The 27,788-nt window shown below is 41.2% G+C and overlaps 2 protein-coding genes across 2 annotated transcripts; both read left to right on the forward strand.

Annotated features, from left to right (window-relative positions):
* Window positions 1–201: 201 nt before the first annotated feature.
* On the forward strand, window positions 202–2,238 carry LOC121654429 (insulin-like). The gene is made up of 3 exons (XM_042008561.1): window positions 202–368; window positions 884–1,076; window positions 1,303–2,238. The coding sequence occupies exons 2-3, from the start codon at window positions 893–895 to the stop codon at window positions 1,434–1,436; spliced, it is 318 nt and encodes a 105-aa protein (XP_041864495.1). The 5' UTR covers window positions 202–368; window positions 884–892; the 3' UTR covers window positions 1,437–2,238.
* Window positions 2,239–25,800: 23,562 nt separating this feature from the next.
* Window positions 25,801–26,690, forward strand: LOC121654625. Its single transcript, XM_042008841.1, has 3 exons — window positions 25,801–25,807; window positions 25,953–26,024; window positions 26,137–26,690. Exons 1-3 carry the CDS (start codon window positions 25,801–25,803, stop codon window positions 26,688–26,690), a joined length of 633 nt encoding a protein of 210 aa, XP_041864775.1.
* Window positions 26,691–27,788: the final 1,098 nt, after the last annotated feature.

Consider the following 27,788-nt stretch of genomic DNA (forward strand, 5'->3'; position numbering starts at 1 on the left):
TTTTTACAAGTACAATCCCCAAATAACCATTTCCCTGCCTTAAAAAAAGGACACCAGTTGGTTTGTTGCTCAAATTAAAGTCCAAAAAAATTGGTAGCTCATCAGGGTGTTCCAGTTAGGTGATCAGATCATAGCGGACCATTAGCCCAGTTTGTTTTACTAAGTGCTGTAAAGTGTGTTTGGTAAACCAGTGGCACATCATGTGCTAACTGGCATTTTTAACGAAATCTCATCTGTGCACATACACAGCAGGCGTGTCTTCGATGTGTTGAGAGTATTAATGCAGAGGGCAACTTCAGCTCAGGATCATACTATCTGCTCCTTTACATCTACACTTCATCCATCTCCCACTCTTCTAAACTCTATAGGTGAGCTACACTTCTCCACTTTATGCTTCTCTTTTTATCCTCCTTTTATAAAGAAGTTGTGTTTTTCTTTAACCTATTCTTATTTCCACATATCCACACTATCGCTGTCTCGTATGCATCTTTAAATAGTTTCATATTTAACTCTCCTTCCATCTCTGACCTCTACAGATAAAACTGTTTTGAGCCCTAACTCCACCTGTGCTCTTAAATGTTACTACCTTTTCTTTATCTTTTTTTTTTCCAGCTCATTCATGTTTAAACATTTGTTTCCTTTTTAAATCAAGTAAGTGTATGGTCCCATTAGGGACATTAGTTTGCAACCAGTAATACAAACAACAACATAGACACGATCACACAGACGATTAAAACCATGGGCTCACTGAAATATGTTTAATAAAACAGACCAAAAGGAAACAATGCATTTATGAAAAAAGATGAATGGTGTAATCAGAGGTTTTTACGTGCTATTTTTTATTTGATGGTTTTACGCTTTCTCACTGAATGTTTGTGTCCAGGTCTTTTTCATGATGGCAAGACTGTGGATACATACTGCCACTCTGCTGGTCTTACTGGTCATGTTGTGCCCCTCCTCACAAACCACTGAACCTCAACGTCTGTGTGGACCTCACCTCGTTGACGCTCTTCACCTTGTGTGTGGGGAAAGTGGCTTTTACTACACCCCTCAGACCCAAAACAAACCTGTGCAGGGTTAGACTACCATTTTTATAAAACACTAAAACTTACAGTATCAGAATAAACTTGAATTTAACTTTTCTCTATAGCAGCATTAAACATGTACTAAGCATATTGCAAAGAAATATATCCTACAATTCTGGTTTCTGTTTATTCCTTTCAATCATGTGTTCTCTTTTTAAACAAGCATGATGGCTTTCACTTTTAACTGTCTCCCTTATCCTACACTATCTGACTACAGGTAGAGCAGCATGGGGTGAAAACGAGAACGGCGCTTTTAAGGACCAAATGGAAGTGATTGGAAAGCGAAACATAGAGGAGCGCTGCTGTGCTAGACCTTGCAGCATCCTTGACCTGCAAAGTTACTGCTTGTGAAAATCCAGCGCAGACACCAGCACTTAGCCCTGTTGCTACTTTAATAGCTTTGCATAGCTTAGTTTAGCTTTGGTTAACTTCCTAATTCCTAATGCCTCTCAGTGCATCAGGAGGCCTGTAGTTTTGAGTTCTTGCTATTGATAAGTTGTTAAATTTTGTGGAAATAAAGTTCTATGATATAAAAATAAATGGAGAGTGGTTACTTAATAGGTATTATTCTTTTCTGTTTATTGAATGATTATTATTATTTAACTCTTAGCCATTAAAACAGTGAAGTTTATTTCATACTGATGATAAATAAACAGCTTTATTGCCAATAAAAGAGCCGCAATTTATTATTTTGTGGTGTTTTCTTCCTTTGCTTCTCTGTGCAGGCATAAGACAGACATAAGACTTATAAACAAGTGGCTGAGAAACTAGCCAAAGCTTAACCCAAAAAAGCAGTTGTCTGAAAAAAAGTGCTGTCTGACTCGTCCCCCGCCCCTCTCTGATGCCCGTGTGCCTGCTGCTGCTCCTACACCTCACCTCTGTCTTCCTCGTCTTGTGTCTGTTATCTCCGGCATCTGCGCAGGCCCCACTGTTTTCTCTGGCAGGTTAGCTGGGCCGCTTCCTCCGCTGTCATCTGTGTGAGACTGAAAAAATCCCATGAGCTTTAGTATATTTTTCTCCCGGTTCTGTTTTTCACAAGCCGATTTTTTCTTAGAAGCACTACTCTCGAACTTTTTTTGCCTGAAATCTTACACCTGTCTCCCTATCAAAGTGGTAAACGTGACCAGATTGACACATAGGGGGACAGGGTTGAGCACGGTTGCAATGTGGTAATTTAAATCAATCAGCAGTCTCAAATTTTCATATAATGTGACTGACAGGAAAGATGACAAGTTACCTAACAATTTTACTTTTTATGCTAATTTTATCCCAAAATGATAAGTCCCTAAACTCTGTGGGCCCCTGGGCTTTAGCCCATGTAAGCCCATGCAATAAGGCAACCTTGTCCACCACGGAAGTATGGAAGTCAAACTGAGCAAAGGTCCACTTTGCGGCAGAGCGGGGAGGGAGTGTTCATAGGGCAGGTCAGCTGTTTTCCTGGTGGGCCGACATGTTTTCTTTAGTGTTTTCATGGTTTAGTTATTGGTCTCACTGGTCAATAATACTCAGTAGATGAGCAGCCCATCTTGTTATGTTATGTTTACTCTCTTTTTCAGACTTTATAAAGGTAGTATATTAACGGAACTTGCTAACTAGTTTGTATTAACTGAATTCCAGTTTTTCAGATGGACCTCTTTTCAAAGCAGGGACACAAACAAAGGAGGGAGCAGCGAGAGTTACACTGCCCTTACACTGCACCTCCACAGTCCGAAAGCATACAGCTACCTGAGGGATTCTCTGCATCTTCCCCTGCCACATCCATATACATTACAAAGGTGTAGCACTTTTTTATTATTATTATTATTTACACTTTTTAAACATAATGGTCAAAATACTTACAACACTTAAGCCCTACATCCTTGTACAACAAACAGGGAACTGATGTAAAATTTTGTTCTTGCATGTGCTATTTTTTGTTTTTGTTGAAAGTCTTGGAAAACAGATCAGTCTTAGAAAAAAATAAAAAAAAAGAAAAAGTGCCCAAAATAGGGACCCACGGGTTGAAGCACTTAAAGAACTATTTGTTTTCTTTTGTGGCTGCACCACGTTGCAAAATAAACTACCCTAGAGTTACAAAGTGACAGCACATGCAAGAAGCTGAGCAAAACAGTTCTTTTTCTAGGGTTTTAGCTCCCTGTTTGTGTGTGCGCGCGCGTGCGTGCGTGTTAAAAAGGATAAGTTCAAATGATCAAAGTTGTTTATTAAAGTTTAAAATTAATTCATTTATACATTTATTAATATTTTAACATATGTCTTTGCTAAATAGCATAATAAAATTATTTCAGCAGGAAAGCACACATGCGATGATTGTAGTTAGGCTTACAACTTATGGGCTCGACACACGGGAGGTGACCAACGACAGCGACGGGCGAAACTTATCGCAACCTTCGTGAAACCGAACACACGGGACGCGACAAACGACAGCGACGGCAGCAGTGTCATGCATCGTGCTATAAGATTGCTTTTCTCCAAGAAATTTGGTTGGTTATGATATTAGTGGGAATTTTGACATTTTCAAACCAGTCCCTGACGTGACAAAGTATGACAGATGGAGAATCAGAAGATTTTGCACGGATTGATAGAAATCTTGATGTTTACTGTATAAAAGAAAGACAACCCAGGCTTCATCCGAGTTTACAAAATAAAAAGCAGCATCGTGAATATAATCATTTTATGTACTTCAAGGCTGATCCAGATAAATCCAGAACCTACGTTCAGAGAAATTTACTTTGGAGCCACGCGGCTCCCTTTTATTAAGCTAAAATGATCCATTCTTCCATGTTCAAAGTGTTTGCAGACTGTGCTGTCTAGCCTGCTCTCATTGGTCAGTCCATGAAGCCCCTCGCTGACTGGCTGTAGTGCCAGGTTACAGCGTTGCAAGCCCCGTGTGCACTTCTACATGAACGAGCGCAACATTTCACATGCACAAATGTCGCCTTTCGCTTGGCTGGAGGAGAACAGCAATTTTCACCTCAATACGCAGGTTCCATAGAAAATGAATGGAGAAGGAGCGACGTCGCCTCCTGTGTGTCGAGCCCAATAGAAATAAATTAATTGGAGGAACATAAGAGACCCATCAAATACGGTGGCCGTGTTGATACGTCAGCTCCAATAGGCAGCGTCAGTCTATGAGGCGTCTATGTCAGGAAAACAGTTTAAGAAGACAGGTAAATAAAAAATTAGGTGGAAACAGTACCTGGTTAACCGGGGTAGTGGGAAATTAGTATCTGCCTAATTAATACTGTGGGAAGAAGTACCTCTTCTTTTACTGCTTGTGCATTTGCCACAGCAGGACTTCATCAGCTGCCAAGGAGAAGTTGTAAGCTATACTGTTTTTAATGTTTACCTCATTTATCAGAAAATTCTATATTCTGAATGATGAAAAAAAACAAAAAAACAAAACACAAATTCTGTGTTCTGTGTTCATGCTTTTGTTGAACCTGGTGGAGATAACATTTCCAGAAGAAGAAAAAATTGGTGGGGAAGCTGGATGCTGCTTTAATATGCATCAGTATAAATTTTTTTCTTAAAGCCCCAGTGTGTAAGAATTACTCCCATCTAGTGGTGCGCATATGTAATGCAAGCAACTAAGTAGCACTTTACTGGAACCTCACCGTTTAAGTGCATTATTACAATTACGGAAGCTGCATATCGTATGAAATCATTTTTGTGACTTGCAGACTCAGAGATCATCTGATGAAGGGGGAGAAAGAGGAAAATGAAGAGGAAAACAAAGAGGGAAAGGTAGAGGGAGTCAAAGCGGGGCAGTGGACCTGTCGGTGCTGCAAGAGGAAGATCCCATGCTGTAACATTACTCAGTGTAGGGAAAGCTCTCAGAAAATACATCTGAAAGAAGTGCATGGTCACCTGCTGGTATGACTTCTCTGAAGAGTAACAAAAACTGAAAACTGTTTGCAATGGAGCCTTTTTACTGTAGGCTACCTAACAAATTAGCCATTTCTGGAGTTTTATATAGCAAGTAACAGTAAATAATCTGACTTAAACAGGAGGATAAAGTTGTTGCTGCACTACCCTGCCCTGTTTCTAACATAACGCCAAAATAAACTTCAGTGTTAGATTGAATTAACTTACCTATCCAGCAGAAAGCCTGCCTCAGTTTTTTGAAGTCTCTCTCCTTCATCAATTGCCTCCATCTGGTAAATGCTCCACCGATGTACACTCTCGTTTTCTCCTGATTATTATGGTTTAATTTGGATCAATCATCCGTTTCAATGTAAACTGACAAGCTGAATCATCCACGGTCATCTTTGCTTGATTATCTAAACCCCCCCCCCCCCCCCCCCCCCCCCCCCCCCCCATCTACACACACACACACACACACCACCACCACCACGTAAAACATGTTAGGCTAACAAGTTTGTCCCCTTTCGGCTACTGCATTTAAGGATGGCGATGCAACATGGCAGCCTGTTTATAAACAACCCATCTCCCCTGGGTGGGGTGGGTGGCTCCTAATCTCAAGCTTGGGTCCTCTACCAGAGATCTGGGAGCATGAGGGTCCCACTGCACTCTTGGAAGGATATGTCTGATGTTTCTTCAGGTATCTGTTGGAGCCACTTCTCCAGTGTGGGGGACACGGCCCCCAGTGCTCCAGTGACCACTGGTACTACTGTTGCCTTCACCTTTCAGGCTTTCTTTAACTCTTCCTTGAGTCCCTTGTATTTCTCCAGTTTGTCATGTTCCTTTTTCCTGATATTTCCATTGTTGGGGATGGCGACAAAGATCACTATGGCTTTCCGTTGCTGCTTATCTATGATCACAATGCCCAGTTGGCTGGCCACCACTATTTTGTCAGTCTGTATCTGCAAGTCCCACAGGATCTTAGCCCTCTCATTCTCCACCACTTGGGGAAGTGTTTCCCCTTGTGACCTAGGGGTCTCTAGTCCATATTCTGCACAGATGTTTCTGTACAATATGCCAGCTACTTAGTTATGGCTTTCCATGTATTCATTGCCTGCCAATATCTTGCACCCTGCTGGGAGGTGCCTGGTTGTTTCAGGGGCCTCTTTGCACAACCTGCACCTGGAGTCCTGCCTGGTGTGATAGATCTGGGTCTCGATTGCCCTGGCACTCAAGGCTTGCTCCTGCACTTTCATGACTAGCGCCTCTGTGCTGTCCTTCAGTCAAGCCCTCTCTAGCCATTGGTAGGACTTGTTCATATCTGCCACTTCAGCTATCTGTCGGTGGTACATCCCATGCAGGGGTTTTTCCTCCCATGATGGTTCCTCCAACTCTCTCTCCTCGAGCTTCCATTGCCTGAGACTTTCACTCAGTGCTTCATGTCTTGGGGCCTTCTTTCATATGTATTCATGGAGCTTTAATGTTTACTCTTGAATATGGGCCCTGATGTTCACTGGTCCTCGGCCTCCATTTTTGCACTTAGTGTATAGCCTCTGAATTCTGGATTTGGGGTTGAAGCCTCCATCCACGGTGAGCAGCTTCTATGTTTTAACACTAGAACCGCCAGGGGGGTAATTTTTTACCTCCTTGGTTTCTCAAACACTTGTATCTCTGTAAAAATAAAATCCCTACTTCTCTCAATTCATGACTTTTCCTGATATGGGTCCAGTGAACATACAGGGTGTGCAGAATTATTAGGCAAGTTGTATTTTTGAGGATTAATTTTATTATTGAACAACAACTATATTCGCAATGAACACAAAAGACTCATAAATATTAAAGCTGAATATTATTGGAAGTTGGAGTGGGGCTCTTTTTAGTTTTAGTATCTTAGGAGGATATCTGTGTGTGCAGGTGACTATTACTGTGCATAATTATTAGGCAACTTAACAAAAACCAACTATATACCCATTTCACTTATTTATTTTCAACAGGGAAACCAATATAACAACTCAAAATTTACAAATATACATTTCTGGCATTCAAAAACAAAACAAAAACAAATCAGTGACCAGTATAACCACCTTTCTTTGCGAGGACACTCAATTCCTGCCATCCATAGATTCTGTCAGTGTCTTGATCTGTTCACGATCAACATTGCGTGCAGCAGCAACCACAGCCTCCCAGACACTGTTCAGAGAGGTGTACTGTTTTCCCTCCCTGTAGATCTCACATTTGATGAGGGACCACAGGTTTTCTATGGGGTTAAGATCAGGTGAACAAGGAGGCCATGTCATTATTTTTTCTTCTTTTAGACCTTTTCTGGCCAGCCACGCAGTGCAGTACTTGGATGCATGTGATGGAGCATTGTCCTGCATGAAAATCATGTTTTTCTTGAACAATGCTGACTTCTTCCTGTACCACTGCTTGAAGAATGTGTCTTCCAGAAACTGGCAGTAGGACTGGAAATTGAGCTTGACTCCATCCTCAACCCGAAAAGGTCCCACAAGCTCATCTTTGATGATACCAGCCCATACCAGTATCCCACCTCCACCTTGCTGGCGTCTGAGTCGGAGTGGAGCTCTCTGCCCTGTACTGATCCAGCCACGCGCCCATCCATCTGGCCCATCAAGACTCACTCTCATTTCATCAGTCCATAAAACCTTAGAAAAATCAGTCTTATGATATTTCTTGGCCCAGTCTTGACGTTTTATCTTGTGTGTCTTGTTCAGTGGTGGTCGTTTTTCAGCCTTCCTTACCTTGGCCATGTCCCTGAGTATTGCACACCTCGTGCTTCTTGGCACTCCAGAGATGTTGCAGCTCTGAAATATGGCAAAGCTGGTGGCCAATGGCATCTTGGCAGCTTCACGCGTCACTCCTGGTTGCTTAGTAATGCGCTTGAGTTTGACAGCTGTCAGAGAGTACGTAATAGGGTTTTAAAATCGTTTAGGCTAATCTAGTGCTAAATTTTACAAATGGATAAATACAGGAGATGGATGAATGCCAAAGAAGCTTGGTTATTATTCCAAGACCTGAGTGACGGAGAGTTGGAGGGAGGAGAGGTAACACTGGATGTGGGTGAGGAGGATTCTGACGAGACGGGGGAGGAATCGGTAGGGGGAGAAAGTGATGATCCTCTATTTTTACCCAGTAACGAGTCATCTACTGAGGATGAGGAGCTGTGGAAAGATCGCAGACCAAGGAAACGGTCCCGGCTTTTGGTCACAACTGAGGAGTCACCCACCACACATACTCAGCCTCTGGTAGCCGATGGGCCTGTAGTGCAAGGTGATGACATATCATTTTGTAACATACTGATAACATTCTCTGCTCAAGCTGAGCTAACTCTACATAATTTTATTGATTAGAACCACCCCAGCCTGCGTCTGACCTTCATGAGACCACCAAAGATGGAACTGTTTGGACTACAGCCAGGACTTCGAGCCGGGAGAGCCCAGTCCCAGGTGCCTGATGGATTGTGGAATGCTTCAGCACATCTGTGACTGTTCGGTGGCGGAGGCACACTGGAGGGGAGAAGCAACACGGGAACTGAACCTGACTGAACTGAAGTCCTTCATTGGGCTCCTCTTAGCCAGAGGAGTACACTGTGGAATGCACGTGGACGTGGAGGATTTGTGGTCAAATGAATGGAGGTTCAATTTCTTTACCACTACCATGTCACGGAATCGGTTCAGGGAAATAATGCGCTACCTACGGTTCGACCACAAAGCTACCAGACAGATACAACTGTCACAAGACAGATTTGCTCTGGTGAGTGAGGTGTGGGACAAGCTGGTCCAGAACAGCCAGGCGGCCTATAAACCAGGCCCAGAAATAACAGTAGATGAACAGCTGTTCCCTTCAAAGTCTGGCTGTCCCTTTATCCAGTACATGCCAAACAAGCCAGACAAATTCAGCACAAAATTCTGGCTCGCTGCTGATGTGGAGACCAAATACATGCTGAACAGATTTCCTTATCTGGGGAAGGATCCGAGTCGCTCAGTAACACAGAGTGTAGCAGAAAGCGTGGTGCTGAAACTGATGGAGCCGTTCATGGGGAAAGGGAGAAATGTCACCACTGACAACTTTTTTACTTCTTAAAGAGGAGGTGCGTTTGGGGTGTAAAATGCAACTGCAAACAAAACAAAGCAACCAAAAAATGTACAAAGTACCAATGTGCAGTGTGTGGAAAGTGCACAGTCAAAGTGTACAGCGTGTGCGCTGATTGTGAGTGAGGCTAATGTGTAGCCAGCTTGAATATGTATATAGTCGATATTTATTTTATCAAATTATACAAATTTATATTATATTCTCATAGTAATGTTAATAATTATTATTTGTTATTTAGACTATTAAAAAGTTATTGTCATGTGTTCATGTGTGTGCATGCGTGTGAATAAAAACAATAAATGAGTGGAAGAGCAACATTTATTTATATTACCTTCGTCTAATGTGAACTAAAATATTGAAATCTGTTATTTTGTTATTTATTATATTCTGGTTTGACTGTTTAGCTATGTTTTTTTTTTAAGTCTCCATTATAATTATTAAAATAATAAATGGAAACGAACAACTTCAATGCATCTTTGCGTTATTTGGCTGTTACAGCAGGGGGTGGTAAAAATGACCCTTCTCGGCGGTTCTAGGAGTATTGGAATATTGGCGGTTCTAATGTTAACATCTGTGGGCTCAAGTTCCTTCTTTGGCCTGCTTATTATCCCAGCCATGTATCTGATCACTGGCAGGGCATAGCTGTTGTAAATGTAGCTTCTCCAGCTTCAGTCTGTACTCTGTTCTAGACTAGCTGACCTGAGTCCTGCAAACTATAAGTAGGGCTTTCGGATCTATTCTCTGACTGACTGGGAGCCGGTGTAAAAGATTTTAAAAATGTCTTCAGATCGTTAAAACTCCAGCAGCAGCTGGAGGTGTTTAATTGTTTTGGTGGCTAGTCTTGTTACTTTAATCCAGTCTACTGGAGATTAATGCATGGAAATGTCTTGTGGTCATTAGCTCAGTTTGTTTTAGTAAGTGCTGTAAAGTGTGTTTACTAAACCAGTCACATCGTCGACTGCTGACTGGAAACTTTAACACAAACTCATCTGTACACATACGCAGCAGGCGTGTCTTCAATGTGTTGAGAGTATTAATGCAGAGGGCAACTTCAGCTCAGTATCATACATCTGCTCCTTTACGTCTACATCTACACTTCATCCATCTCTCATTCTAACTTTTTAGGTGAGCTACTCCCCTCCACGTTCTGCTTCTTCTCTTTCTCTGCTCCTTTTATTAGGAAGACCTGTTTTTCTTATATGTTTCTTTTATCCACATTATCTCTGTCTCCTGTATCCATCTTTAAATAGTTTAACATTTTCTTCTCCTTCCATGTCTGACCTCTACAGATGAGCTCCTGATCCTTAACTCCACCTGTACTCTTACATGTTGCTACCTTTTTTTTTTTACTTCATATCTTTCCACCTTATTCATGTTTGATCATTTCTTTCCTCCTTATGTGTTTCTTATATTTTTTTTTCTTTTATTTTGACTTTTTTTTGTTTGTTTGTTTTACACTTTTGTACTAAAAACAATGTTTGTGTCCAGCTTGTCTTCACTATGGCAACACTATGGCTACATACTGCCGCTTTGCTGGTCTTACTGGTCATGGCGTGCCCCCACTCACAGGCCACTGAAATTCATCAGCTGTGTGGTGATGAACTGGTTGAGGCTCTAATGTTTTTCTGTGACAGAGGCATTTCCAAGTATCCAGTCAGAAACAAACCTGTGCAGGGTAAGACTACAAAACTTAAACAAAGCATACTAATATTGTTGAACTTCTTATATAGAGTAAGCAGTATATTCCTCCAATCATGTGTTCTTTTTTTTTAAACCAGCCAGATAAGTTTTAGCTTTAACTTTCTCTCCTATCTTCTACCATCCAAATGCAGGCGGAGCACAGACACCATTGACTGGCAATGAAGACACCATGTCTAAGGACCAGTTGCAGAAGCTAAGCGTTGTAGAGCGCTGCTGTGACAGGCCTTGCACCCTTGATGACTTGCGAACCTACTGCAACTAAAAAGCCAGCGCAGACACCAGCATTTAGCCCTTTTGCTGCTTGGTTTGCCTTGCATAGAATAGCTTAGCTTTTAGCTAACTTAAAATGTAGCTGCTTCCCTCCATGCATCTGGAGGTATGTACTTTTTCTTTTGTTTGTTTTTTTTTTGTGTTCTTTATTTCTTTTTTATTAGTGTTATTCATTTTTAGCCACAAAACCAGTGCAGCTTAGCCCATGCTGATTATAAATAAACAGCTATGTTGCCAGTAAAAGAGGAGTGATTTCTTATTGTGTGCTGCACTCAAAAAAGAGAAATTGTCCAAGTTTCTCAACTTTAACATGTAATTTCTATTTAAATTAAATATTATTGTGAGATGTATATAGTTCATTTCTGTACTTTTTCTTAAAACTGTACAACTCAATATTTACTTAATTAACTCATGTTTAGCTAACATGAAAGAAGCATGTTCAAATATATTTGAGGCCAAATCTCAAATGTTATCGCAAGATTACCACAAACATGAGGAGCAGATGAAGGTTTAAGGTAAGCTGGAATTCAATTATCTGAAAAAAATATATTATTTGATTCGTTAATTTATTACTTTAGAATGGAGAACAAAATGCTAGCTCTCATTCTTTGTGCAGCTAATGGCTAGATATAACAGTGCTATAATTAGCCTACTGTCCTACTTCAATGAGATGTACTGTTCACTGCTTCATCACAATAAGGAACATAAGTTAGTTTTTAATGAGTAATGTTCAGAGACAAGGCACCTACATGACCAAAATAAACATATTCTTTAGGGCAATGCCAAATTTGGATTTTTTGAATATGGCATGAGTAATAATATTGTTGTAAATGCATTAATACATTAAAAATAATTGAGCATTTATTCCACAGATTAATTACTTTGCATTAAAGTGTTAATTTGATAGTCCTAGTTTTTCATATTGGTATTTGTTCTTATTCTTCAGGCTGCAAGAACAAGAAAAAAGTTAGGTTTAAAGACAGGGACAAAAATCTGCCATCTGCAACTTCAGTCTTGCACAGTTTTCTGTTTTGCATTCTTGAATAGACATTTGCAAAAGAACTTATATTTAAAGAACTCATATAAGAATTTATATTTTTAAATTTACAGACAATTTCTTTTACAACTTTGAAAATAATTTTCTATACATTTACAAACTAGAATTTCTCAGGCAAAGATTCTTTTATACAAATTATTTGCAAACATTTATTTACAAATCTTTATAACTGTATTAAGTTAACTCTGTATATAGCTGCCACACTAGTGCCATTTTAGAGGTGGGGGGATTTTGTTGTTTAGGAAATTGTTCTATTTTTATTCTGTTAAGTAGCATCGCTAACTCCAACTCCCCTAGCTCTGGGCCCCATTTCAGAAAACGCCAAATTAAAAACACCAAAATGCCAAATTAAAAAAAAATATATCTTTTGATATATTAATACCAAGATACATTGAAGCAGAGATACAAATGTTTAATAAGTGGAACAACCAAGATAAAAAAATCATACTACTCACGCATTGGCTCGGTCAGCTATTTTCTGCCAGTTCATGTTCTTTTGCCGCAGCTACTGTATTGCTTTTTTCTGAAATATATGGTCATATTCTGCATATGCATTCATTAATATTTCTAACTCCACTGGAGAAAAGTGGGAGAAGCAGCTCTTTTTTTCATCTGTTGCCATGGTGAATCATGTTATTCGTGTTCCATTGATGAGGGCTTTTTATCCGCCCATGCACGCGTTGTACTCAGGGGTAAGCTAACTCAGAGTTGATTGAACTAATGGTTATCACCTGTTCTGAAACCAAAAAGTCTGACAGCTCAGAGTTGGTCAACACAGAGCTGCGCTTTTAACTCAGAGTTTGTTGGACCCGCTTTCTGAAACGAGGCCCTGGTTTTCATTATTCTTTGTACCAAATCCCCTGTTGCAATAATAAAATCAATATTGTTTCACCTTTAAAACCTTTCCACAGTTGCGGCTCATGAACCCTAGCAGAGTCGGGTCGTAACTGATGTTCCTGCAAAAATTCTTTGTCTGCACTCAGAAAGCCACTCTGATTCATTCAGAAATTAGGCACAATAATAATGTCATTGTAAACCCGTGTAGGTAACTACTGCATCAAAATTCTTGATGCTTTTGGTTGAAACATTTCAAAGCTGTTTCCTGTCCTGCATTTGGCATCACACATTAGAAGTATTGCTATGGAGCTAAATCAGGGCCAAAATGTTGGTTTATTTGAAAAAAAAATGTTTATATTAAATTTAATTACAATTGGATTATGTTTTGCATTTTTTAAACAATTTTTTAAAAATTAATTTTTAATATTGAATTTTTTTCCATGTTTGACCTTCTTTTTCTATCAGCTTTAAATATTTTGAAATTGATATTTTTTCATTGTTTTGTTGTGTTCTTTTTAACAGATACTGTATGGCCTGGTAATATTTGGAAGGATTGAATGCTACTCAAGAAAAGTGATTAAGTGATTTTCTTTCTTTCTTTCTTTCTTTCTTTCTTTCTTTCTTTCTTTCTTCAGCATTAGACAGAAAAAGATGATGGAAATTGAAAAGTGAGATACTGGTGTATTGGTTCACCATTAAACTTGCTGTATGATATACAGATCTTCCTGTCTGACAAACTGGTCCAAACATGTTTAGTTTGTGAGGATTTGGTAACTATAAAGGCGGAAGCTATTTTCTACTGTTGTAAGCATCAAGTTATTTGATCATAATTCTAATATAAACTGCAGCATGCTTTTTATCTCTTCTATCCATGATCCCAGTTATGGATCTGATCATTTGTTGGAGGCTGCAGTAGAGTTAGCAACGTAAATGTTAGCAGTTTTACAGCCGATTTCGCGGATCTAGATGGGCTATAAGTGTTAAAAATTATTAATGCTATAGGTTCCGTATGTTTATTCATGATAGTTGAACCTCCAGATTAAGCACTGTAGGGTCTGTGGCGTAAACGAAATGATCCTTGATCTGAAAACTGATTAGGAAACACCGCTGGTTTAGAGAACCGGCCTGTTTCCATGGTAACGCTGACTAAGCCGTAGCTGATTGTACATCACTTTAGATAAGCGTCTGCAAAGTACCCATAAAGTACATATATATATAATATTTGCTTTTATATAAACTGCCATTGTGTGTTCACCATAGGTCATTGTGGCATCAAACTACCGAGCCAGCAGTGGCACTGAGGCATTTACCACCTGCGGGCTAGGACGCTGCTGTGGAGAAATGGAGAAGAAGAGAGAAATGTTTTAATAAAAATTTTAAATAAAATGTTTTCTGCATCCCTGTTTTAGCATCTTCATTACTGCATTTCATATTTTAAATGATGATTTCTAGTATTATCGGTTTCCTGTTGCCAGACGTGAACGGTATCAGTGTAAACACCAATGAAAACAGATGTATAATGTAAAGTACTTTAATTCAGTGAAGATATCTTTGCATATTTAAAAGCTGTTTTATTAGTCTTTTAAATTGCACGTTAGGTATGGGGGAGACACATGAACGTGTGCTGATGGTTTCTATTGTTATCAACTGAGATAGATTAATACAGTGGAGGCCACGGTTCTTTGTTTCACAAATAAGGCCTTTTAAACGGCATTTAATAGCATAAAAATATGATGACATGCAAACACGTATGTTAATGAATGAATGAAATGAATGAAATTTTCATTTCATTTCATTAATGTGATTTTGGATTTTGGAAGAACTTGGAAGGATTGTCCTTAAAAAAAAGTATATTAATGGAGCAGCGGTGCTATTAGGCAGCATGTAAGAGGGTCATATACCTTAAAATAAATAAGCATACGTTCTAATTCATGTGCAGCCCGAGGAGGATCCTGCGTTGGATGCTACAAAGTTTACAGGTGGGGTTAAGTAAGGAGTAAACAAAGTAAAATCAAGCGTTGGAAATTCATTCTGTAAATTAAGGCAGCAGAAGAATCACCATCAAAAGCTGGTATGTCACTACCAGTAAGTGCAAAACGTTGGTTGGTGCTCAATTTGGATCAGCACTTACCCACGATAGTGTGCACTACAGAAGGTAGTGCTTAGTGCGCACTACACACTACCTTTCAGTGCACTCATGTGTCTGTTGTGTTTGGGTGGAGGGCAGATTACATCTACTCCTATGCCATGAAGCATGCTCTTTTTTGTTTGTTTGTTTGTTTTTGATTTTATAAATGTGTTAAGTTTGTTTTTACCAAACAATACCTCATGTCATTAACATGTTTTTCTATCTATAGTTACAGTAAAAGTTTTGATTACATTTGCACTTATTGATATTTTTATCTCTAGATCATGTACCTGGGTGCTGCTGCTAATAACAAAGCAGCAACTACACTTGATTTCTTCTTGGAGGCAGTACAAAAGAAAGAAAATTATTTCTTTTAATAGTATTACCCATATTTTTCAAATCTGTTGTTTTATGATTCTTCACATGATTTAAATTGTAATTATTTTAAAATCAGAGGTGTGAAATATACATATTCAGTTGTTGATTAACTCTCATAGTCGTGTTTAAATGGTTCAAACATTTACAAAATGTACCTTAAAAAACCATCCCAAATTTCCTTCAGGATTAATAATTTATTTATCTAGCTATCTATCTCATAAAAGTATGCTTTAAACAGAGTTTGGTGGTATTTCACTGGTGTTTTTAAGTGTTTGAGGTTTAGAAACGTGTAGCCAAATTTACTAAACTTGAACTGTTAATGGGTATTTTTGTTTTCACAGTGCGAGGTGATCAGGGGGTGGAAAATGTTGGGATAGCAAGATGCATGTTCACCATTAGGGGCCGTGGAAGAGGAAGTTTCTTGTCAGGCAAGAGTGTTCACAATCAAAGGTAAATTTAATATAAAGCACCCTTATCATTTATTTTTCAAGTTAGTGAATTTTGAGATAAAATTAATAGAAGTTATTCATTCTTTGATGTCATTGAACAGAATAGAGCTCTTGTGGCGAGATGTGTGGATGGCTGTTTCAAGTGTGCACTATGAGATCCTTCATAACCTTGAAGACGAAGGCCTTCTGGAGCCGTGTGATGGTATTCAACCAAACCAAACCGACCAAAACAAGACAGGCCCCAGGACAAAGTTCAGGGGGAGCCACCTGGAGGCAGAACAGACGGCAGGATTAGGTCAGGAGGCCGGCCGGGGGGCCGGACGGACCGGGGCAGAACCTCCGGAGGACGACCCGGAGGCCGTGCAGACAGCAGGATCAGTTCAGGCGGCCGGACGAACCGGGGCAGAACCTCCAGAGGACGACCCGGAGGACGCACAGACAGGTTTCCAGGCAGACGGGCAGGCTTGGACTGGCGCTCTGGAGGACGGGCAGGCTTGGACTGGCGCTCTGGAGGACGGGCAGACTGGATCTCTGGCGGCGGACGGGCAGACTGGATCTCTGGCGGCGGACGGGCAGACTGGATCTCTGGCGGCGGACGGGCAGACTGGATCTCTGGCGGCGGACGGGCAGACTGGATCTCTGGCGGCGGACGGGCAGACTGGAGCTCTGGGTCGGGCACCAGTAGTGGGTAAGGGGCGTCTCGACCCGAGACCCCCTCGGAAACAGGAATCAGAAGAGAAGCATCACCACTGAAGACCCCCTCAGGAACAGGAATCAGAAGAGAGGCGTCACCACTGGAGACCCCCTCAGGGACAGGAATCAGAAGAGAGGCGTCACCACTGGAGACCCCCTCAGGGACAGGGACCAGAAGAGAGGCGTCACCACTGGAGACCCCCTCAGGGACAGGGACCAGAAGAGAGGCGTCACCACTGGAGACCCCCTCAGGGACAGGGACCAGAAGAGAGGCGTCACCACTGGAGACCCCCTCAGGGACAGGGACCAGAAGAGGAGCGTCACAATCGTTGACCCCCTCAGGGACAGGGACCAGAAGAGAGGCGTCACCACTGGAGACCCCCTCAGGGACAGGGACCAGAAGAGGAGCGTCACAATCGTTGACCCCCTCAGGGACAGGGACCAGAAGAGAGGCGTCACCACTGGAGACCCCCTCAGGGACAGGGACCAGAAGAGGAGCGTCACAATCGTTGACCCCCTCAGGAACTGGGACCCGAAGAGACGGGCAGGACCTGGGCACCGGCGTGGGACGCCGAAGAGCTGGGCAGGACCTGGGCACCGGCGTGGGACGCCGAAGAGCTGGGCAGGACCTCGGAGCTGGCGTGGGACGCTGCAGAGCAGGGCAGGACCTCGGAGCTGGCGTCGGACGCCGCGGCGCAGGGCAGGACCTCGGGGCTGGCGTCGGATGCTGCGGCGTAGGGCAGGACCTCGGGGCAGGTGTGGGACGCTGAAGAGCTGGAGCAGACCTGGGAGCAGGCGTGGAGAGCTGGGGCACTGGAGCAGACCTGGGAGCAGGCAGGACCTCCGCAGGCTGCGCAGACAGGTTCTCCGCAGGCTGAGCCACTGGAGCTGGAGGTGAAACTGGAGGCGTGGGCCTGGGAGCCCGTGACGACACCCGTGACCGTGGAGCTGATGGCGTCACTCGAGACGTGGACCGAGGAGCTGGTGTCGACCTCCGAGACCTGGCCTGCCCCAGTGGTTTTGGGCTAATCGCCAGTCTGGTTCCCCAGAACGGCGACCACTCTGGATATTCCAGCGGCTCAGGCTCCGTGTCCAGTCCAAGGAGCATTCCCACCAGTTCATTTGACGACATGTACTCGATGGGCTGCCGCCCCTGGTGCCTGGACGTCCTCCTCCTCCTGGACCTTGTGGGAGGAGGATCAGGAAACCACAGGTCTGGCTCCTCCACCGTTGGGAACCAGTCAGCAACCTCAGAACCGTAAAACTGATACCAAGCCATCAAACCTGCTGGGTCCAGTTGTGGTCAGATCCTACTGTCACGAATGGCGGCGGAGGTGAGGACCCAAATGCAGGCAGGAGGCAGAACTGGTGCAGGTAAAAAGGTTTATTACCCAGGAACTCACGACAGGGAACCACAGACGACGGGGATAAACTCCAGAGAACAAAAACCAAACATGACAAAATGAGGATCTGACAATGAATGACTGAAAACCGGGAGTACTTATACACAGAGGGAGTAACAAGACACAGGTGAAGTGGATGACTAATCAGACCAGGTGAACTAACGAGGCAGGAACAGAAAACCACAGGAACACAAGAGGGAAAACCAAGCATGACAAAACTGAAAACTAAAGCATGAACATAACTACAAACCAAGAACATGACCAAACTAATCATGACAAAAACCAAAATCCTAAACAATCAAAACACCCACCAAAACCCAGAAACCGTGACATTGACTTTTTTCATCACAGGAGATGGAGGATGCAGATCTTGATGTCAGCTCTACTGGGGAACTGGATGAGACCAGTCCTGGAATAATTCTTCCATCTGTTGAATGTCCTCTCTCTGAGCAGGACATGGCAAGACTAAGGGACACTATTGATGTTACAAGACCATCTCAGTCACAGAGCAGAGACATTTATTTGGATGTATTGAACTTCGTAATAAATCAACTTTCCTAGATGGATTCAATATACTTTAGACTTTTCAACACAGAGAAGGTTGTTGTAATATGTTTATTTGTTGAAACATGGAAAATGAAAGCTTGGGAATTTTGGTGAAAACAGCCATCTCATTCCAAACAGCATTTTGTTTTGTTTTGTAAATTCTTTGTGTACTTCACTCACTTAATTTACAACTTATATAAGTGTAGCTGTGAATCTGTCACTGTATTCTTGTCGAAAAGCATTGGGTTGATCTGCCCGTTACAGAAGTAACTGTAAACCCATGGGCTGAAAGATGCAGGGGCAGGACCTCCTTGTGCCAAACTAACTGCTAAAATCTCTCCAACAGTCCTATTCATAAAAACGGAGCATGAGTGTATTGCTTTTATTGTCAAATTTTACATGAAACAACGGTTTGCATTTATGTAGAAATACCTGAAGAGTCCACTGTCGAAGTCAGTCAGTCAGTAGCGTGAACTTTTCTGGTGTGGTGGTCCCTCAAAGAAACAAGTCTCAATTCTAGCCACCATTTCTATAGACAGAAGTATGTTAGGAATTAACTGTTTTGTCTGTTTTGTCTATACCAATTACATTTTTATTGTGTTGCTGTGGCTCAATAATAGGTAGCACCACAAATTTATTTGAACATTTATGAAATTTCTTCGAACTGTTAGACCATACTTTGCTAAAATCAGACAGTTTTGAGAAGTTTAGCAGAGGTTGTCAAGAGGACTAACCATGCTCAACATAAGGGACTGATTGATATCTTATTAATAATAAAAAAAACAAGTCAAATTTAATATTATGACACCACAACTGTAACAGGGCTCACTCGGTAGATAAGACATATAACATAGAAGTATAAAATTGTCATGAATTTGGAATTAGTCATTCCTTAACCATAAATATGACATATATAACATAAACTTATCTTCTTTGGATTCACCTGTGAGAAATTCTTCTCGAAGTGCACCAGTGTCTACTCCTGCTTACCCAAAGAAGGACACCTTCAGTGTAGCAGTTGGTGTATTTGTCTTTTGACGCTGCCACTGCAGAAGGTCTCGCTCCAGAATGTTTGTTCTTGAAATATGGATTTTGAACTGTTTCCACATCAACTCTTTCCCAAATGGTATTCAATACATCATCAATACTGATGAAAAAGCATAAAACAGAATAAACTACTTTTGTTCAGTTCAGAGCGTGGGTCGTTTTCAGCGTTGATGTATTTGAGCTTTTAATATGCTCCTCTTCTTCTTTGTTCCCCTTAATCTCATCCATTGTGAGATCATCTTTGCTTCTAATGAATGTACAATAGGTGGATTCAGTGTAGAAATATTTCCTTTAAAAAGTACAGTATTTTATATTCTGTAATGTAATTTGAATAGCCATACTTATATCAATTACCTTTCCCCACATGTGCTTGCAGGGATTTCGAGGAAGTGTGGTGCAAGTTCAAGTTACAGATGGGACATGGAAGCTTCTAAAATTGACATAAAACTTCAAATATTAATAAGAGTTCAAATATAGTAACATTAATGTACTATACCCATTACCATTAAGATATTTACCTTCATCCGATTCCTCTGTGTCGGTTTTCTCTGGAGGATGTGTCACAGAAACTATTTGGACCTTGCTTTGACATGCCTAAAACAAACAACATTAGACATATTGCAATGGATAATGATTAAGATTAAAAATGTAGTGCAATAACATCCTATAAATGCATATATTGTTTTAAGGTATTTCTATCTACCTCAGTATCCTCACCTGAAGACTCTGACTCTGTGCAGTCCTGCACATGAAGAGCCAAAATTTGCAAAGGCAAATTCACTTTGCATTGTGCTTTGGGCATGTTTTTGAATTCCACTGCATCAGGAGGTAATGGCGTAAGGTCAAATTCTTGTTGTAAAGGAACTATATACAGTAAGTTTTTCCCAGCCCCAGTCACACTAAGTACAAGTGTCCCAGTGTATCCTTCAGAATCAGGGGGCACCAGTGTGAGTTTCCTTTTACCCTGTCCACCTGAAAATAAAGGTTTGTAGATAATTTCAAGTTATTTGCACATAGATGCTAATTTAATAACTATCGTTTCTTGTGTTTTTGTTACCCCTACCTGTGGCTTTGTAGAGCAGCCATCCTCCAGTTAGACCATACATCTTAGGATACTCACTTTGAAGTCCAAAGAACTGCAAAAACATAACCATATCGTGCTGTCTGCATATTAAATGATCTGCAGAGACATATCTTAGATCTAAATATCTATATACTTATATACCTTTTTATGACTCATGTCCATGGACATTGTGAGATGTCTTTTGCCCAGTCCTGCCTGGGCAAGCTCAAATTCCTCAAAGGAGGAGGGTGTTGTTTCTGCATTACAATTCAACAGATAGACATAGAAACTGAAAGGCTACCATGTCTTTGAGGATAGTGGCCCATGGATCTTTGGATTATGCATCTTTCGTTTTCCAAGTGTTACGACCCGACTCAGGGGTATGGAAGGGAGTAACAAAGAACACGGCGTGGACAGGTGGTAAATTAAAATGAAAGCACATTTATTTACAATTCCCGTGAAAAGTGATGGACAACCTGTAAAACAAATAAAGATGAGCTGGGGTTAGTGGACCTGCAGAAAGAAACAAACCAAAACCTATACCAAACACTCACCGAGTGCACACAAAGACACGAACGCAACTTGGTGAGGAAACTATAACCAAACAAAAGCAGCAGGCCCATAAACTAATGTGACCGTCGTCACAAACAAAACACTCTAACCTAGCCCAACACAGAACTAATCACAACTGAACTTAAACACCAAAACACACAAAGGTGATTACCACAACACACACCCAGTGCACAGCGTGAGAGGGAAAGCGGCCTGAGCCATCCCGGCTCTCCCCCTCCAGACCTGCCTCGGCTGCAGCACTTTCAGCCTGAGCTTCCCCGTAGGCTGCAGCCTGGCTGGTCCAGAGGAGTGCCAGTCACACAGGGGCGGGGACAAAGGAGCTGGCTTTAGCCACTCCGGGCAGCGCTCTGCCGCCCCTAATCAAGATATAAACGACCACAGCTGTCTATGACAAGCAGGGGCCGTAACACAAGATAACTTTTCTTTCCAAAAATCCCTGGGAAAGATCTGGATGTAGTCAGGACAAATAAGTAAAAGTGGTAGCATAGCAAGTTATAACACAAACTTGTCAAAATGAGGTTAAAACAGCTTAAAAAAATCTATATTATCTAAAACCTTGTCATCTCCTGATCTACAGAGGAAGGTCCCTATTCCTGCCTTCCTCCTTGTGCTGGCTGGTGCTGTCCCTGAGAAAGGTTCTAAGTGAGCACTGTAATAAGGTTCTGTGCAGCTGCTGCAACTGTTGAGCTGTAGTTGACATTCTGACGAACACAGATATCAGCAAAGGCAATCCACATGTAGAGAAAACATAAGGAAATTATGAGGGCTGTACAACTTGCAATAAGTAAGCATTAGAATAGAATAGAATAGAATAGAATAGAATAGAATAGAATAGAATAGAAATACTTTATTAATCCCTTCAGAGAGCCCTCAGGGAAATTTGGGTACCAGTAACAATACAACACCAACAGTAAAGCAGGACAAGCACAAGACACAATATACACAGGTACAAAGCAAAATAGAGGCAAATAGAATGCAATAAATATAACAATAATAACAATAAGATAAGTTAATAAAACAATATAAACAAGCATTGCACACAGTAGAGGTGGTACAGATTCCTTGTTCACTTATACTTGCACGTATAAGTTATTGCAACTGTTTGTATGGGTTATTGTGCATGTGTTGTATCAGGCGGACTGCACACCTCCCTCTCCCCCCTCCTTCTCCCCCTCCTGCCTAATGCAGAGTTGTACAGTTTGATGGCTCGGGGGACAAAGGAGTCTCTGAGACTGTTGGTCCTACTCTTGGGGAGGAGCAGCCTGTTACTGGTCAGGCTTCTCTGTGCACTGATGACAGTGTGCAGAGGGTGACTGGCATCATTCACAATAGCCAGTAGTTTTTTTAGTGTTCTCCTCTCTGCCACTGTCACCAGGGAGTCCAGCTTCATGCCAACCACAGAGCCCGCCCGCCTGATGAGTTTTTCCAGCCTGTTAGCACACCTTTTTGTCATGTTACCCCTCCAGCAGACAACAGCATAAAAAAGCGTACTAGCTACCACAGACTGATAGAACATCCACAGGAGTTTCCTGCAGATGTTAAAAGATCTCAGTCTTCGCAGGAAGTACAGACGGCTTTGGCCCTTCTTGTACAGGTGATTTGTACAGCATGTCCAGTCCAGCTTGTTATCCAGCCACAACCCGAGGTACCTGTAGTTGTCTACAATCTCTACCTTATCGTTCCTGATGGTCACTGGATGTGGTTGTGGGCTGGACTTCCTGAAGTAAATAACAAGCTCCTTAGTCTTTGAGGTGTTAAGCTGGAGATGGTTAATCTGACTCCAGGGGACAAAGTCACTGACCAGATTCCTGTACTCATCCTCTCCATCATCCCTGATACACCCCACGATGGCTGTGTCATCTGCAAACTTCTGGATGTGACACAGCTCTGAGTTGTAACAGAAGTCTGAGGTGTTGAGTGTGAAGAGGAGGGGGGCCAGCACCGTCCCCTGGGGTGCTCCTGTGCTGCTAATAACAGTGTCAGATGTGATATCCTTTAGCCTGACGTACTGCGGTCTCTCTGTGAGGTAGTTACCAATTCAGGACACCAAGCAGGGGTCCACCTGCATCTCCCTCAGTTTGTCCAGAAGCATCATCATTAACATTAAGCCTTAATATGGGATGTTGCATAAACAAAGATCTTGGAGGGACTCAATTGTTTTTTGTTTTTTTAACAAAAAAACTACAACATGAACATTAATTTCACTGCTGTCAACAAAAGACAAAAAGGACAAGAGGGTGATGATCAAACAATTAAGAGAACTTGGGAAAGCACGTCATCCAACGTGGTGCATTGTGGGACGTAGCTGTCATACTTGCATTCTGTACTGTATTGATTCTGTACTATCTGTAAGCTATATATTTATACACACACACACACTTAGATACATACTGCTTATTGCACAACATACAGAAAACATTTTATCAAGTAACAGTTTTCTCTCCATCACAAGGATCTACCAAGGATAGTGGTACTGAGCTGCTTAAAATAGTGTTTTTGGTGTGTACATATCCAACCACCTCAGGGTGTACAGGTATTCTGGTCTCCTCGCGATCTTCATCATGCTGACAGTTATAGAAACTTTCTGTAAAAAGAAGAAGAAGGTCAATAAATAAATCTACACCTCATTACAGTGGTGAATAATTCTAAAATAAGTTGTTTCTGTGTGGTTGTGGACATATTTTATCTAAGGGAACTTCAGACTAATAACTCGCCAGTGAACATGCAATATGTTCCCATATATACTCCACATGAGCAACAACAACAAAAAAGCTCCAGTTCTCCAGGGCTTCAGTCAAGTCCAGTTTCGCCATCATCTTGTCCATGTTTTGGTGTATACTGCACAGTGCCCTGAAACATGTTCAAACATGATGTGCAACATTTTAGGTATTGATTGTGAAAATTAGAACAAAATCCTTACAGAAACCAAAACATGTAAATCCTATTTCTCCACTGACCTGCAGCCTTAGCAGAGGATCGGGAACGTTTGTTTCTACGTTTGATTTTGAGTTTATTTTTTTTAAAAAAGCACGGTGTATATTAACATACATTTATAATGTAAATATGCAGGATTTGAACAAAGCTTAATTCCATCATTAGTTTCTTATAGTTACAAACGCAGGTCTCAGTCTGTGATCGTGTTTTTGTTGTTTGATGTTTTAAAATGACAATGGCTATCAAAATACTGAGTAAAATCTACATTTTGTGCCATTTTTTTTAATCTACATTATAATAAAAATCTGGATGTATTGATGTACAACAAATTAGGCTTTACTACTTTATATAGGGACACCTTTTAAACCAGAAAATTATAATATAAATATCTATTATGTTACACAGGAAAAAAAAAAAAAGAAGCCAACCAAATTTACTCCCGGTTTTACCTTTACTTTTGTCAGTAATTTTGTCCACCCATTATGTTTTTAACTTACTTTAATCCCAATAAGCACTCAATTGATTGTCAGTGGTTATTGAACAATTAAGAACAAGGACGCCCCCAAGTGGTGGCCAGTGCCACCTTGAACAAAACCCTGGCCACCCCACTGGCCACCCCTGAAAATATATATATATTTTTTTTACTATTACCATGGTACAGCATGCTTTGTTTATATTTGAATGTTGAGTTTTGAAAAATATTTCAAAACTGAATAAAAAAGATAAATAATATGTATTTTAATCAGGAGCACAGAGGGCACCTCACATGTAGGGTCCTACTGTAAGGTCCTTAGAGTGAGGACACCAAAGCGGGATAAACAAAGCGATGTTGCCGCTGCACATTTCCACATTCCACTGAATGGACATAACCGACTCTACAAAAGGCTCGTCAGTAAGTATATGATGAAACCACGATCACTTCAGTTTAATGGTTTTCTGCCAATTGTTGGTGGGGTTTAAATAATTATAGGGATGATGGCTAGTGCTAATATGTGGATGTTAATGACCTGGAATGAATGGTTCCTGTTACATGGGCTAATGCTACCAAGCTAACGTCAAATCATGCTATTCATAAGTTTATGTTTGCACAGGTTAGCTAGTTAATAACATTATTAATCTATCTACGTTAGATGGAGAAAATTTCAAACAACCTTGTGAACTTGTCTTTAATGCTAGCTAATGTTAGCTGGCTAAATACCATTGCCCAGGCAGCTAACATTACACAGAAGTTGCTATAATGGTGTCATGATTTAATTAGTCACTGTGTGCTAAAGTTATGCCATTTTGCAGACAATGAAGAGAAAGTCTTCAAAAGATATTGCCTCCTTCTTCTCAAAGAGACAGATGGTTACAGAAGAGCAGGACAAGGCAAATGCTAGGCAGCCAGAGAAAGAAACAGAATCAGAGACAGAGAATGACATTGTGGCTACAGCTGAAGGTAACTCAAGTCAAGGCAACCGCAAATGTTTTCCTGACTTCCTGACTTCCTGACTAGATTTGTTTCTCAGAACAATATCACAGAGTTGATCAAATCCTAGACCTTTTCTTTGAGGCCACACAGTCCTTGTGCTTCTTCCATAACTGTTATTTATTTTATTACTCTAGCTTTAGCTATAGCATAATGTTGAGTGTAGTGCCGTGTTGAAAGGAATTTCTCCCCTGGGGATGAATAGTAACAGGGTAAAAATGATATCCTGATGTTGTAATCTGTGGGCTGTAGAAACACTCAGACTAAATCATCTTATAGTAACAGCAGGCTCTGTTTATTTGCATATGATGATCAATCAAAGTAATTTGATGACATGTATCTTTTACAGTAGAGGGTCCAGAACAGCTGGATCCTGACCAGCCCAGGGCTCCAGGTAGTGGAGCTGCTCATGGACCAGCAGGTGAGGATGATGTTTTCCTGGATGGTAGAATTGATATTTAGAAGATCAATTCTAGAAGAACGCCTTGTCATCATATTTTTATAATAATGACTGCTTTTCTATGTTATTCTAGACATATCCCGGTCACGAGCAGATGGACCAAAACAGCCCTATTTAAAGGTTTACCCTCTGACCTTGTATAACGACAGGAGACGGGGCTTCAACTATAAGTGGTTCTCCACTCATAAGTGGTTGGAGTACTCACAAGCTACGAACTCTACCTACTTCTATGCCTGTCGGGATTTTAGTCTCCCCAGCTCAGGTGATACTGTATTCACATCAGAGGGGTTTAATAACTGGAAAAAAGCTATGTTTACTGATGGGGGATTTGCAACCCATGCAAAATCTAAGTCCCATTGTAATGCAATGTTTGCATGGGCAGAGTACAAGAAGACACTTGAAAGTGAGTGCTCTCTCCCAGCCTCAATGAATACAGGGTATGAGAAGCTGGTGAAAGAAAACCGAGAATGTATAAAAAGTGTTGCAGACTCATTGCTTCTCATAGCCACACAGAACATAGCACAGAGGGGAAACAATGAAACTGAAGGGCACAATAAAGGAAATTTTCTTGCTATCATGGAACACCTAGCAAAGCATGATCCCAAAATAAAAAAAAAAGATGACTAGTACCAGAAATGCAACATACCTGGGCCATCGTACACAAAACGAAATGCTTGATTGCTTAGCTGATATGGTCCGAACCGAAATAATAAGTGAAGTAAAACAAAGTGAAGCCTTCAGTATTATGGTTGATGAGACAAAAAATCTTAGCAAAAAGGAACAGTTGTCTTTTGTTATCAGATTATTATGACGGGGTAGTGCAGGAAAGTTTCCTAAATTTTGAAGCAGCAGAGCGTTTAGATGCCGCTGAGCTCACAGAAAAAGTCATTCTAACTGTAAAAAGCTCGTATTAAGGCTGAGGCACCTCTAGCTTTTTATGTTCATTGTAATGCACATTGTTTAAATTTGGTATTAGTAGATTGTGTTAAGTCCTCGGTGAAGCATCCTGTTTCTTTTCCCTTTTACAAAGGCTTTATGTATTTGTGTCCGGATCACATGTACACCAAAGATGGCTGGAAATCCAGCAAGAGGTGTATCAGGGGCCCCTGTGGCCCACACAGTGGGCTTGCAGATATAAAGCTTGTAATATAGTTCAAGACAGACTACCAGCAATCACTCGTCTTCTCAAGGAACTTTATTTAGAGGGAGGTGGTGACCGTTGATGCGAGGGGTTTGCTGGCTCAAATAGATGAGAAATGTGTTACCCTTCTTATAACATATACTCACATGTTTGGTGAAGTCTTTTATTTATCAGAATCTCTGCAGTCCACTGAACTAAATTTAGGGACTGCAGTATCACTTGTAGATGCTCTTGTTGACACGTTACAGAGCTTTAAGGTAAATGGTGCACTCTTTGATGAAATGTGGGAAGAGGATATGTCCTTGAAAGAACAGTGTTCAGTCAGCATTAAAACTCCAGCTCGCGAAGTCACACCAAGCACAAAGCTGAATGATTATATATTTACTTCAATCACTCAGAGAGGACAGGGTACAGATAAGGAGTCATTTTGTTCAGGATAATTTATTCCAGTTATTGAGGTTCTTCTGTCTGAGGTAAACCGACGCTTTTCTAAAGAAACTTGTGCTATAATGTACGGGATACAAGCCCCGAATCCCAGTAGTCTCACATTCTGTGTTGAAGAGCGTGTTTTTCCATTTGCTGTG

Source organism: Melanotaenia boesemani, chromosome 15, assembly GCF_017639745.1.
Source record: "Melanotaenia boesemani isolate fMelBoe1 chromosome 15, fMelBoe1.pri, whole genome shotgun sequence".
NCBI classification, from domain to species: domain Eukaryota; kingdom Metazoa; phylum Chordata; class Actinopteri; order Atheriniformes; family Melanotaeniidae; genus Melanotaenia; species Melanotaenia boesemani.

Bases quoted from the DNA above. Each gene is read 5' to 3' on its own strand.
- LOC121654429 (XM_042008561.1), top strand. From the start codon at position 893: ATGATGGCAAGACTGTGGATACATACTGCCACTCTGCTGGTCTTACTG. The intron at 1,077-1,302 runs GTTAGACTACCA...ATCTGACTACAG, and splicing joins CCAAAACAAACCTGTGCAGG to GTAGAGCAGCATGGGGTGAA.
- LOC121654625 (XM_042008841.1), top strand. The intron at 26,025-26,136 runs GTGAGGATGATG...ATGTTATTCTAG, and splicing joins AGCTGCTCATGGACCAGCAG to ACATATCCCGGTCACGAGCA.